Below are 12875 nucleotides of genomic sequence, written 5' to 3'. Positions count from 1 at the left end.
GTGGATTGGCTAAAAACAAATCACTGTTAAATTAACAGGAATGTAGTACTCTGTAACTTGTACTTTTGTGGACAGTACCCAAGGCCTGCTTGCTAAATGCACCTCTGTCCAGACATTAATAGAGAATTCTGGTTGCCTTTTGTGGGCAAGTGACAGATTTTGCCCCTGTACTCAAGGAAGATGACACCATGTGATACTGCTTGCTAATGTTTAATGTTTGTGATACAAATTGAGTATGAGCTTTGCTTTCATATTAAGCAGATACTGGATACCATTATCTGCTAAAAAGAGTCTGGGTGATAAATGACCAAATTGGCTATCAGTTTTTTGAGAAATAACTAAGGTTATCTTGAGTTACTCCCCAATAATACCAATCAACACCTATTTAGCAAAGCAAGTTTATTTGATTACTTATTCCAGATAAGCGAAGCTTGTGTGTACAACTAAGACAATCCAAATAAAAGGCAGGAAATATTAATATGAACTACACAAAGAACTATCTAGAAAGGAACAGCGGCTGCAGCATTCATTTTACATAATACTGTGGAATGATGTAGCACCATGTACCTCAAAGATCTCCTAAGTACTTTATAAGGTAATTTCATAAGTCTTTGCGAAAATGCAGCAGTAGCTTAAAAACTGTAGTAAGTCTGATGATAATATTCTGTTCAACTAACCTCAAATATAAAATCTTATCAGAAAAATCCAGAAAAACCTGGGAATTTGGGAAGGATCTGATCTTGTACAATTCTTTTTAAAAAATTCAAAGGAATTTATTAAGACCTGTTTTCTTTCATCATTTGCACTACTTACCACTATCATCATGACCTAAATTCTAAGTTCTGGGAGATTTAATAGGTAGTTATTTACACACACACACACACACACACACACACACCATTTTTTAAAACTAAAGTTCTATTTATTGGTCTGTTCAATCTGTTCTGCACTAACCATAAACATGAAGGAACAAGAGAGAACTTTAATGCTACTGAAATAAAAGGATTAAGATCCTTAATGATTCTAATTATCATTCTAAACTATTCTAGTCTGATCAATCTTAGGCTGAAATTTGTTGAAGTTTGACCCTGTTAATCTAAGTAAACATGAGGACATTTATAAATTCAATAGTATTTTGTAAAATACTGATTAAGGTTCATCTGTAATATATAAAGAAACTCAAGAGAGAAATTTGGTGTTCCAGAATCCTCCAACAGCCCACTTTACTAGTTAGAGCCATAGTATATTTTTAGAAATGTACCACAGAAAAATCTTATGGAAAAAAACCTCAGAGTCTGGGATTATTCAATCTTGCAAAGCTATGGAATCTAACAATGCCCCATCATCCCTGCCCCTTTTTTTAAGGGGTCATGAACCACTTTGAAAAGCTGATAAAATTTATGAATCTCCCTCCCCACAAAAATGCATAAAAACTAAAATTTCTTATATACATTTAAAAAGGATTCCTCCCAAAGGCCCATGATCCCCAAGTTAGGAATTCCTACTTCAAAGCTGAGGAACACAGAATAAGGTTAGCCCAAGTGGCCACTGTCCATCTTCACTTTATTGCTACTGTAGTCAAGTAAGCATTTTTAATAATGTTACTAGGTTGTTGCCTTAAGACACTCATTGTAAGCACCAATAGTCTTAAAATTCATTCTGCTGTCCCAGTTTTACAAGGTTTTAAGCCAGGTACCCCCTCAAATGAGTTAAGTCCCTCAGATTTAAGCTAGCAGACAGTTATTTTCCTCTGATAAATACTATTCTTCAGAGCCAGTCCTGAACTCTAAGATTAAAATTTAATACCCTCATGAAAATGAACATGTCTACATATTGGAAATTATTTTGACTTTATAAAATATATCTCTAGGTATAGTTTCAAACTCGTAGTCACATTTACTTAGTGCCTCTGAACATAATATACAATCCCAGAGCCCCTTTATTTACTTGGAACCAATACAGCGGAGCTCTCCTACTACGGTCACAAAATGTACTGAAAGTCCTACCTCCTGTTTAGGATAGGAAACACTTCATTTCTGACCAAACCCACCATCTCAAAAGCATCTCATCAACTCCCCAGTTACCAAACAGTTGAAGAATGAGATCTTTGAGGTGTTTAACATAGAACCATTTGGCTAGGTTTCAACCCCATGCTGAATGGACCTTTAAAACAAGAGAAAAGGTGATACTGGGGTTCTCGGTTAGGCTTGTAGCTTTCTTATTAAACATTCTAAAGAATTTGTTAAAAAAAAAAAAAAAAAAAAAGGAGGGTAAACATGAGAATTTCTTAGAGACCCTGAAGACTGATAACCAAAGAGGAAAATATGTAGATATTAAACAGAGAAATGCAAACATATCACATATATAAAATTTACTCCAATCTTAAGAATTTTTCAAAGTCTGAAGTCAGGTGACAGTTATTAGTCCTTTCATAACCATTTAATTTTGCTTAAGGAGTATTTATGGAATAAATATTAGAATATCTGAATAGAGGAAAAGAGTCAGCTAAAAGAGCTTTCCTAGTGAGCTACACCTTGACTTACAGGATTTCATTCTTGTCTTTTGCTATGTAAAAAGTGAATAATGGAACAATCATTACTTCTTCCTTGCTCTTCTAAGTTTTCCTTTTAAGAGTTAAAAGCTAGAATTTCCATTTCAGCAACCTAGGGATCAGGGAACAGGTAAGGGTGAAGGATACTGATCTATCAGAATTCCAAGCATTTCAACTCAGTGGTAAGGGGCCTGCAAGAGATTACAGATTATTACTCCTTGGGCTAAGTGAGTCCCACAAGTCCTATAAAATATATAACTGAGTATTTTCCCTGCACTATTCAAATGTACCATTTTGTGTCTTTCCTACCAGAACCTACTAAATTGCCGAGTGACAGTTGAAGAAGGTAATAAATACTAGCATTCCTGGCTGTGCAATCTATACATTTAAGAATAATTCAAGCATAATCCATATTTAAAAAATTAGACTAAAGAGAGACAGTAAAGGTTTTAAAGTTTTCTCTTTGAAAAGATGGTATCTTACAGTACATACAAAAATACTCTGAAAATACATACGACTTCATTTACAAAACACTGAATCAACATATTACAAGAATTACATGGTTATGGATTTTAATAAACTGAGCATGCGTTCATGAAACTTAAAAAATATTAAGAAATGCATTGAAAAAAGCAGTGTAAAAAAAGACAACTCATACAGTTAAATAAAAATTACAAAGGTCCTGAGCCAATTAATGGTTGGTAACAATGTCATTCAAAAATGCCTTTAGGTTTCAGTAAAATCCACTGCTTATTTCTGCATGCCTAGTCCATGAAGAAACTGTTTGAAGTTGTGGGGTAAGTAATGGTCAAGAATTACCATGCCAAGTTATTTTTACACCTTAAAAATACAATTTTGCCATACTTCAAGGTATCTTATTGTTGGTGCTGGAATGAGTTGCTCCTCAGTAAAAAATACCAGTCAACTAACAAGAATGGCATGAGCTAGGATATGTAACAATTTTACCATTCATATACTGACTTTCAGTATCTTGGTTATATTCTGATTCTTTATAAAGATGCATTTCAAAGGCCTCCATGGGAGGCAAATACAGAGAATTTATGGTGCCCAACTCTTATGTAATCACTGGACTAATCCTCCCTGGTAACTATGCAACACTTGGACAGAAAGGCACAAAAAAAAAAATAGAAATTTAAATATTCCATGTGCCATTCTGGAAAAAAAATAATTTAAATCAACAGAATAGACAATAAGTACATCTACACAAATGAAAAAAGCAGAAAAGATACCTCACATTCATTTATCTCAGGTTTCACAAAGTGGCTTCAATGCTAAAGTAAATGTGTTAACATTTGGAAAATTACAAGACAATTTTTTTTGTTTCGTTTTCAACTTTTTCAGTACTATACAATGATTATAACATAAGACTTAAAAAAAAAAAAAAAGAAAGAAAGAAGGAAAGAAAGAAAGAAAAAGTTCAGGACTTGTTTTATCCGTGTCCAAAGAGCCAAGAACTGGTTCCCACAACAGAGAAACAAGCATCGAAAGTTAAGGCAGTAAAACCTCCAACGCAAAGCCGTAATATTGTAGATGACAATTTGATAGCAGGTGATCCTCACAGAAGTGCATGTAGCAATCAATGAGAGAATGCTACGGCATCTGCAGGTCAAAGTGTGAGAGTTCAAAAACCACTTCAAGGTCGTTAGTCCGATGACTGAAACTTTCACCTTATTTTATGTATGACAGCCACATCTATTTTAAAGAGTGGCTGCATCTATGCCACTAAATGATTGCATATTCACTTAAGTAAGGAGGCACTGCTTTTACCGATTAAGGGTCAGTCGAATGGAATTTTTGATGACTCGGATGTTATTTGCTGGAACCGGAGATGATGAATCTGGTAGTTCTTTACTGGGTAGTCTCTATTAGAAAAGGATAGAAACAAAGAAGAAAAAGCAAATATATATTATCAAGTCCCAACTAGTAAATCAGTCACAAAACTGAGTTTTCCTCCATATCCCTTAGGCTCTTAAACACTCACTTATGTGTTGGATATTTTCTTCTAACATTCACAGACACTTCCTTGTTTGGGGGACTTTTTTTTAAATAGAGTTGGAGGTGAAGAGCAGAGGTACAGAGAAAAGGTGCAAGTGGGAGGAGTGTATGTATAGGAAAAAGGACTTTGTTAAATTACTTGCCCCTTCTGGATTGAGAAATGCAAAAGAACATGATCCTCCTCAAAGAGCAGGGTCACTAAGCAGGAAACTCTTGGGGTGCTAAGTGAAAAATGGGTATTACAGAGGAAAACTGGATATCCAGTTAATTTCTGTAATACATTCATGGAGAAAAACACTGTAAACCCTACTTGTGAGATACTTAAGTTTTCAGGACTTTGTAGCCAGACCAGGTTTTTTCTGGGATGGTGAGATTCAGAGGTGTCTAGATGAGGGGGTCGAGGATACTAAAATGATTACACAATGAAGGCCAATGCTGAGCAACTGAGACAGAGACCTCTAAATAGAGAGAGCTGTGTGATGGCAGCAGTATGTGAGTTAATTCCCCTCCTATGTTACATTAGCTAAACCTACATCCTACCCACTTCCATTCAAAAAACATGAAAAATGTCTGACATACATAAAAGAGGACAATGAAGACTTCAATACCACAACCAAGACTCAGACATTAAAATTTTGCTACATTTGTTAGGTCTATACCCTTGCCCTTTATACTGGAAATATTTTAAATCCAGACCCAGGCATGTTATTTCATGCTTTTATACTTAATACCCACATCAAACTTTTTTCTTCCATTATATATAATTATACATCCATTTTTTTGGTAATCTTTATGTTAAAAGAAATTTTATGACTTCTACAACTATTAGGAAGTATGATACTTTGTTTGTTTTAAAATGCCCAATACATGGGGTGCCTGGGTGGCTCAGTGGGTTACAGCCTCTGCCTTCCGCTCAGGTCATGATCCCAGGGTTCTGGGTTCGAACCCCGGGTCGGGCTCTCTGCTCAGCAGGGAGCCTGCTTCCCTTCCTCTCTCTGCCTGCCTCTCTACTTGTAATCTCTGTCAAATAAATAAAATCTTAAAAAAAAAATGAATAAGGGCGCCTGGGTGGCTCAGTGGGTTAAGCCGCTGCCTTTGGCTCAGGTCATGATCTCAGGGTCCTGGGATCGAGTCCCGCATCGGACTCTCTGCTCGGTAGGGAGCCTGCTTCCCTCTCTCTCTCTCTCTCTCTGCCTGCCTCTCCATCTACTTGTGATTTCTCTCTGTCAGATAAATGGATAAAATCTTAAAAAAAAAAAAAAATGAATAAAATAAATAAAATGGCCAATACATCATGAGGTACCTGGCAGGGTGAAAGTTGACTGTTGACAAGTACATTACTCTTTAACGGGGTGAAAACAAGCCATTTTTTTTCACTGTGAACTCTCAGAGAAGGGCTGTCTCTGAACACATGAACACACACAAACAGCTGATTTTTGAGCACCTGCTTATTAACTTACCATGCTTAATAACAGCATGTTATTAGTTTCAGTGGTAATTCTTTGAAAAATAAATTTTTAAATTGAGATTTAGGGACTCTTTAGCTCATGTTTTAAAGATACTTACTATGAATACTGATACATTTGGCTCTTCTAAAATATTAATAAGTACCAAGCTTAAGTTTTAATAGTAAGCAGTGATGTACAACAAAAATATAACATCAAGTGTTGGTAAGCAATTACTATGCTGAGCACTAAACTTCTTTAAAAATAAAGGCTAAACATAATCCAAATAAGTAATGAAGTCTTAAACTACCTCCTCTTTTCCTCCCTTCTGAGATACATATATTTAATGACCAGACACTGTTTGCAATTCCACCCCAACTCCCAACTATACTGCTGATCTTTGAGGACAGGGACAAAATCTTATCCTGTTGTTTCACTCAGTACAAGGATCATAAGCTTTTTGTAACTGTAGAAAGATTACCTATGAATAAGACTTTGTTACCTTTTTGCGTGATGTATCAATTGTTGGAATAGGCATGCATTCTCCTCCAATGGCATCCTAAAAACAAAATTATATTCAAATGAAAACTTTCTTTCTTTTGTACGCTTATTTCTACCCACAAAAAAACACAACCCAAACTTCACAGACCTGTCTGATCCACTTTCAAATGCAGTACTTTTCCTGATACATAGCTCTCTGAAAATAATATTTTGAGGCACATTATTAATACACTTACCACTGCTTTTCTTTTTCGATCTTGAGGAGCACGTGATTCCTTAAACGTTGATTCAAGCCGAATAAACTAAAATATAAACGTTAAGATGAATTGCGACTATTACCTACAAAAACCATATAATCTATATAAACTGAGAAACTAGTGACAAGGCTTTCATCAAAAATATTGCAAACAAGGGCTGGTGAGGGAAAAGAATTTAAATTAGACTAAATTCAGCTACTGCCATTAACTTCTGGAGTGATCTTTTTGGTTAACTCAAAGCAGATGGTAAAGTAGTCTTACCACCACCTACTGGAGGCAGAAGACCTCAACATTTTAACCTAATAAATATCATTAGTTACCAACAGTGACCTCTGGGTAAGTCAAGGAGAAACTCAGACCAATCAGTCAAGATCTATTAGATCTATTACTAATTTCAATTTAGGACGAACAATCAGTATTATTCCTTTAAGGTTTGGGCAAATATTCTTTTTAGACAGTCCTAAGGAGCACTAAGCTATGGAGAATTGTTAATTTCTCTAGTGCTAGTGTAACTTGAAACAAACAAACAATAAAAGAACTACAGAATTACCAGTAAGGTTGTAGCTTTACCTTTTCTATGTCTTTCAACCTCTTAGAAGGCCCATCTATAGATGGGGAATGGGATCTCTTGTGTGTAACATTCTTAGCTGACATTCCATTAAGATGTGGCTGTCCCTGGGCAGGGTTGTGGGGTGTCGGGATTCTAGGAATGACATTTCGTCCCACTACAGTAGGAATGGTGCACACAGCTGGGGGTGATACAGCTTTTACTGCAGAATCAACTTCTGAAAAGGAAAGAAAAATTCTAGTCCTTAAATGTATATGTAGTAGTAAAATAATTACTAACACAAGTACAGATACCTACTTGCACCAATGACTGGGATAGATAGTCCTTGTGCTGGGGGGACACTCAGTGGCTTTTCCACAATGACAGCAGCAGGCTCAGCATTACTCCTATTAAAAGTTTTGAATTACCATTGAATAATCTGTGTTACTTATTGAAAACACTTAACATTCAGGATTATTTCTTCAAGTACTTCCACTTTAACATTTCATTGGAGGATGAGAAAAGGGGAAGAAAGGCAGAGGACCAAGTAAAAAGTGAGAAAAGAGAAAAACCTGTGCATTTCTGTGTACTGATCTAATCCTGTATCTTCATAAGCCTACCCCATGTCCCAAGGATTACAACAAATTGCCAAGTATTTCTAGCCAGAAAGTGACTAGCATTTGGTAAAATAAAATATATTAACAAGATATTTAGCTAAAGGTACAGAAAAGTTTACATCATCCCCAAACTGAAGACTGAAAATTCTGAAAGACAGACCTTTCTGTTTCTCCTGAAGGAGGAACGTCAGGCTTGGAAGGTTTGTTTGTAGACACTGGGGAATTAAAAGGTGTTCCATTATCAGTGTCCCTGGAGCTATCCAAACAATTGCTATCTAGAGATGATCTTTTGGATTGTGGTCCACTTGAACTTCGACTAACATCAGAAAGACTTTGCTGGAAGAGGGGAAAGCAGTTAGGATTTCAAAAAGCAAATGAAAATAATTAGTGGTTTCAATTCAGAAGTACATAAAATGAATTAGCTTTTGTGACTAATAAAGGAGGGATTTTAGTTCTTGATTGAATAGTACCTTTCTTTCCTTTTTTCTCAACAGGTTTGGGAGGCTATTATAAATGCAAATCTAGTCCTAGGATCATGCGTCTGAGTGGAACCATACACTGGAAAGTTAAGATTACAAACTCACCTTTTTCTTCTTTTGAAGAATCTCTGCTGGAAGGTAGTGATGAAGCTGCTTTTTTTTAACATGAGTTGCTTCAATTTTCATTCCTTCCTTTAGCATGTTTATATTATTTGCCTGTCTGTACACTGTAACAATGTTAATATGTTAAATGGGCAAGTTCTTCCTGAACGGAAAGGTTTGTTTTCTTTCTCTAAAATGCATTTGGTATCTCCCCATTATCTCACAAACACACATACCCACCCTGCTCAAACAACTATTTCTCAAACATTTTTACCATATCCCAATCCTATTTAAGTACCAATTAGGGGCGCCTGGGTGGCTCAGTTGGTTAAGCATCCAACTCTTTCAGCTTGGGTCATGATCTGAGGGTCCTAAGATTGAGCTTGTGTCAGGTGTGGAGCCTGCTTAAGATTCTCTCTCCCTCCCTGCTCCCTGCTAGTGCACATGTGCATCTAAGCGCTCTCTCTCTCTAAAGAAATAAAGTCTTAGAAAAATATAAGTACCAACTAGTTTTCTCATGTCCAACTTCTAAAATTTTCCAATAATTCAATCTCATTAACAAAATAAACCCATGAATTTCTTCCAAATCCTGTTTTCTGTTTTTTTCCCAAAAGACAATCTCTTTCTCATAATTACTTGCCCAAGTCTAAGCTAATCCTTACACTAAATATCCTAGATGCAATTTGAGCTCTTCTCCTCCATGAAGCTTCTTTTACTACACTAATCAGGATGTCAGACTGTCAGGAACTACCTAGAAATACATCCTTATTATACAAGCAGGGAAATGAGGCTCAACAGCCCTGAACAACTTACTGAGACTGAAACACACACTGACCTAGAGTGCCATTTCTAGTGCTTTTCAGATCTTGTAAGAATGTCAGTTTACTAACACACAAATTATGTATGTATGCATAATATATAATGTATGTTCAACCATGAATACCAAATTAGATTATAAGCTTACTGAAGACATATATAAGAGGCTTCTTTTGCACAGTAACTACTGTGACATGTGGTAAATTATCTAATCTCTTGGGGGTCTCAGTTATCTTTAGCTTTCTAAAGAAGAACATTCTATAAATCTATAATAAACAGAGCTTCCCAACCTCCTGCTTTTGGAAAAGTGAGCCCAAATTAGAATGGAAAAATTTATGTTTGCATTCCAGATTGCGTATAAAAGCATCACCAGGAGTGCTTGTTCAACTTGAAGATTCTCTGGCTCCACTCCCAGAGTGGGGGACACAGTAGAGCTGATGTGATGTACAGGAATCTGCATTTTCATGATAAATGTGAAAGCTAGTTTAGAAGAATTTAGAAAACTCAGATGAGCCAAGCCAAAAATATTAATAGTATGAATGTACACTATTCCAGATTAAGACAACTCCAAATTTATAAGATACATTAAGATATTCCAGAAAGGTGTCATTAGGGAGCTACACGTGAAAGACACTCTTTCACTGATTCTGAAACATAATCAGCAAGCTGTACAACTGTTAGTACATGTAATAAATACAAAAATCATCTTTATGATTGTGCTTCTATCTGTGCAGAATGAGAATAAAAATCACCTGTATGGGTTTTTTTTTGTTGTTTGTTTCTAAATAGATAATACCATCATTTGGTACAAAACTCAAACAGTTCAGGACACTGAGTGAAGTCTCCTCGCCCTATCCCCTAGACATACCTGACCCCTTGACCTAAAGCAACCAGTTCTGTCAGCTTCTCTTTTAAAAACTATATATCCTTCCAGAGGTATTCTATGTATTTATAAGCAAACATGCTCACAAATATTTTTTTTTTTTTTTTTTACTTATTTATAGAAATGGTAGTGCACCATACAGACTGTTTGGCAACATTCCCCCCACTTAATATCTTAGAGATAGTTTCACCATGCCTTTACTTTTTTAAATAGCAGCACAGGTTTTCATAATAGGGATATACCATATTCATTTAACCAATGAAAAACAGAGCTAGCCAGGTCCACAGCAGATACCTAGAGGTTGGCAGATACATGGCAGATACAGCCAATGTTGAGAACCACAGCTCCATGATGACAAAGTCTTACCTGTATCAGTAAATGACTGTATATCATAGGTCAAGTCTATGTTAACACTTTCTGCATTTTCTACTCTCCGAAAAATTATTCCAAGGAACCACATTGATACGTAATTGTTGCTATAAAATAAAAATTTTAAATTTGTATTAATTTTTTTCACAGTTTTACAGATGTTATTTGGTAATTCAAACTTGGCACCATAAATACAAATTGTAATGGTTTGGCTAAATTCTTAAAACTGACCACAGCAGTACCGATCAGTTATCCTGTTTTGTTATAAAGAGGATTAAATGGCTTTGTAAACTACATACTAAAATTCTACTTAAAGATGCTCCAAATTTTACGATGGATTTTCTGCTGGGGTCTGTGGGCTACCAACACAGCATCTACTAGTTTTAATGCATCACCACTCATGCTCAAATAATGTATCATCCTCCCCCATCAGTGCTAGTTAAATGTCAATCTTACAACTGATCTGAAACCGTGCATATTTTGTTAAATAACATTATCTAAGAAATACAGTACTAAACAATAATTAATAATTAACTTACTCTTTATGATGTTCCTTATTTCCTGGGAATGACTGGGGATTTACATGGGCAAGAGTAATAAATTCATTTCGTTCCAAGTTTCCAACAAGCACACGAATTTTAGATTCCACTAATCCAACCCTGAAATAGAACAGTGAACAAAATTTTTCTTTTTAAATTTGGAAACTACATCTAAGTAACCCAAAAAGCATATTAGCTATGATGCTTTACATGTTCATTAAAAAAATTTATTCCAATATATTACGGACTGTTTAAAATACCATTTAAGTAAATTACAAGTTACATAGTCAATTTCTGTGTTTCCCCCTTCCCTTTTAAAAGAACTGCTCTATTCAGTGAACTCCCGATCTAAACTGTTAAGACCATAAAATAGTCATGATTGGAGCATGAACAAAAACTGTTGGTTAATCTGGTTCTAAATACTTTTTCACTTTCAAATATTATGTCTATATGCTAAAACTAAGATATGTTTAAATAATATGGGGGGAAAAAGCTCTAATAACTAGCACCTAATTCATGATAAATGTGCTCATATTTTCATAAAATTGGTACTAGATATTACACTTATAAAAGTTTCAGTAAAATCAGATCAGATACTACTAAAACATGGAAAGTTTCATCAGGTTTCTGCAACTTTGTTTTCTAAGTGGACTAGTGTCGGTTCTATTAACTTACAATAATTTCATTAATTAGAAAGAATAACTACAAGGACATTTTTACATTATTCAAACGCTTGAAAAAGCCTATACATTTTAACTGTGTGTGCTTCAACAGCACATATATGGGATGTTGGGTTACTGTTCAGTGTTATCTAAATGAGAGGTTGGCAAACTTTCTAACAAGGGGCAGATAGTAAATATTTTAGGCTTTGTGGGCCAGTTTCTGTTGCAACTATTCAACTCTGCCATATAGCAGGAAAGGGGCCAGACAATATATAAATGAGTAAGCATGGCTCTATTTCAAGAAAACTTTATTTAAAATTTTCTAAGTTAATTTATTTTTTATTTAGGGATCTCTATACCTAACATGGGGCTCAAACTCACAATCCCAAAATCAAGAGTCACATGCTCATTCGACTGAGCCCCCTCAGGCACCCCCTCAATAAAACTTTATTTTAAAAACACGTGGCAAACTAGATTTGGCCCAGACCATAGTTTCCCAATTTCCAATATAGACAAATGAAATTTTTTTTTTAAGATTTTATTTATTTATTGAGAGTGAGAGAGTGAGAGTGCTGTATTCAAGTGGGGGAGAAGCAGAGGGAGAGGGATAAGCAGACTCCACACTGAGCATGCAGCCCAACCAGGGGCTTGATCCCATGACTCTGAGATCATGACCAGAGCCAAAACCAAGAATCAGAAGCTTAACGAACTAAGCCACCCAGGCACCCCTACAAATGAAATATTCCATTTTGGTGATCGGATTCTTTTCAGTGTCTCTTTAATTACCAATAAAATAAGCACTAAACTTTGGAATCAAAAATAAAACAGTATCATGTTTCCCTTCCCAGAGGTCACACCTGAGGAAAGCAAAACCATTTCTGGTGGCTTGCCTAAAAGCTGCCTGATAAGAGTTAGGGATGTCAGTACACTGGAGGCAGAGGGAATGAATTTGGATTCACTAGAAATAATGCACTGCTGCTTGACCAAAAATGCTTCCCTTATCTGCTGACAGAAGCTTTCATGCCACTAATCTCCTAAATTAAGAATATAAAAAATGTATTTTCCTTCTAGTTTCGATGGGGAAACATGAT

General features: G+C 35.6%; 1 protein-coding gene across 1 annotated transcript in view; it reads right to left on the bottom strand.

Annotated features, from left to right (window-relative positions):
* Nucleotides 1-876: 876 nt before the first annotated feature.
* Nucleotides 877-12875, bottom strand: part of PAPOLG (poly(A) polymerase gamma) — a 32031-nt gene continuing 20032 nt past the window's right edge. Inside the window, exons 14-23 of the mRNA XM_032352212.1 lie at nucleotides 11123-11242; nucleotides 10581-10690; nucleotides 8519-8640; nucleotides 8095-8270; nucleotides 7636-7724; nucleotides 7341-7555; nucleotides 6750-6815; nucleotides 6515-6571; nucleotides 4340-4434; nucleotides 877-4171 (exon numbers count right to left, since the gene is read on the bottom strand). Coding sequence (XP_032208103.1) covers nucleotides 3916-4171; nucleotides 4340-4434; nucleotides 6515-6571; nucleotides 6750-6815; nucleotides 7341-7555; nucleotides 7636-7724; nucleotides 8095-8270; nucleotides 8519-8640; nucleotides 10581-10690; nucleotides 11123-11242 — 1306 coding nt within the window. The 3' untranslated portion in view covers nucleotides 877-3915. The remainder of the gene's footprint in view (nucleotides 4172-4339; nucleotides 4435-6514; nucleotides 6572-6749; nucleotides 6816-7340; nucleotides 7556-7635; nucleotides 7725-8094; nucleotides 8271-8518; nucleotides 8641-10580; nucleotides 10691-11122; nucleotides 11243-12875) is intronic.

The sequence above is a fragment of the Mustela erminea genome, chromosome 7, assembly GCF_009829155.1.
Source record: "Mustela erminea isolate mMusErm1 chromosome 7, mMusErm1.Pri, whole genome shotgun sequence".
NCBI classification, from domain to species: domain Eukaryota; kingdom Metazoa; phylum Chordata; class Mammalia; order Carnivora; family Mustelidae; genus Mustela; species Mustela erminea.
The sequence above is the reverse complement of the archived record's forward strand: the minus strand, read 5'-3'. Positions and strand labels throughout refer to the sequence as shown.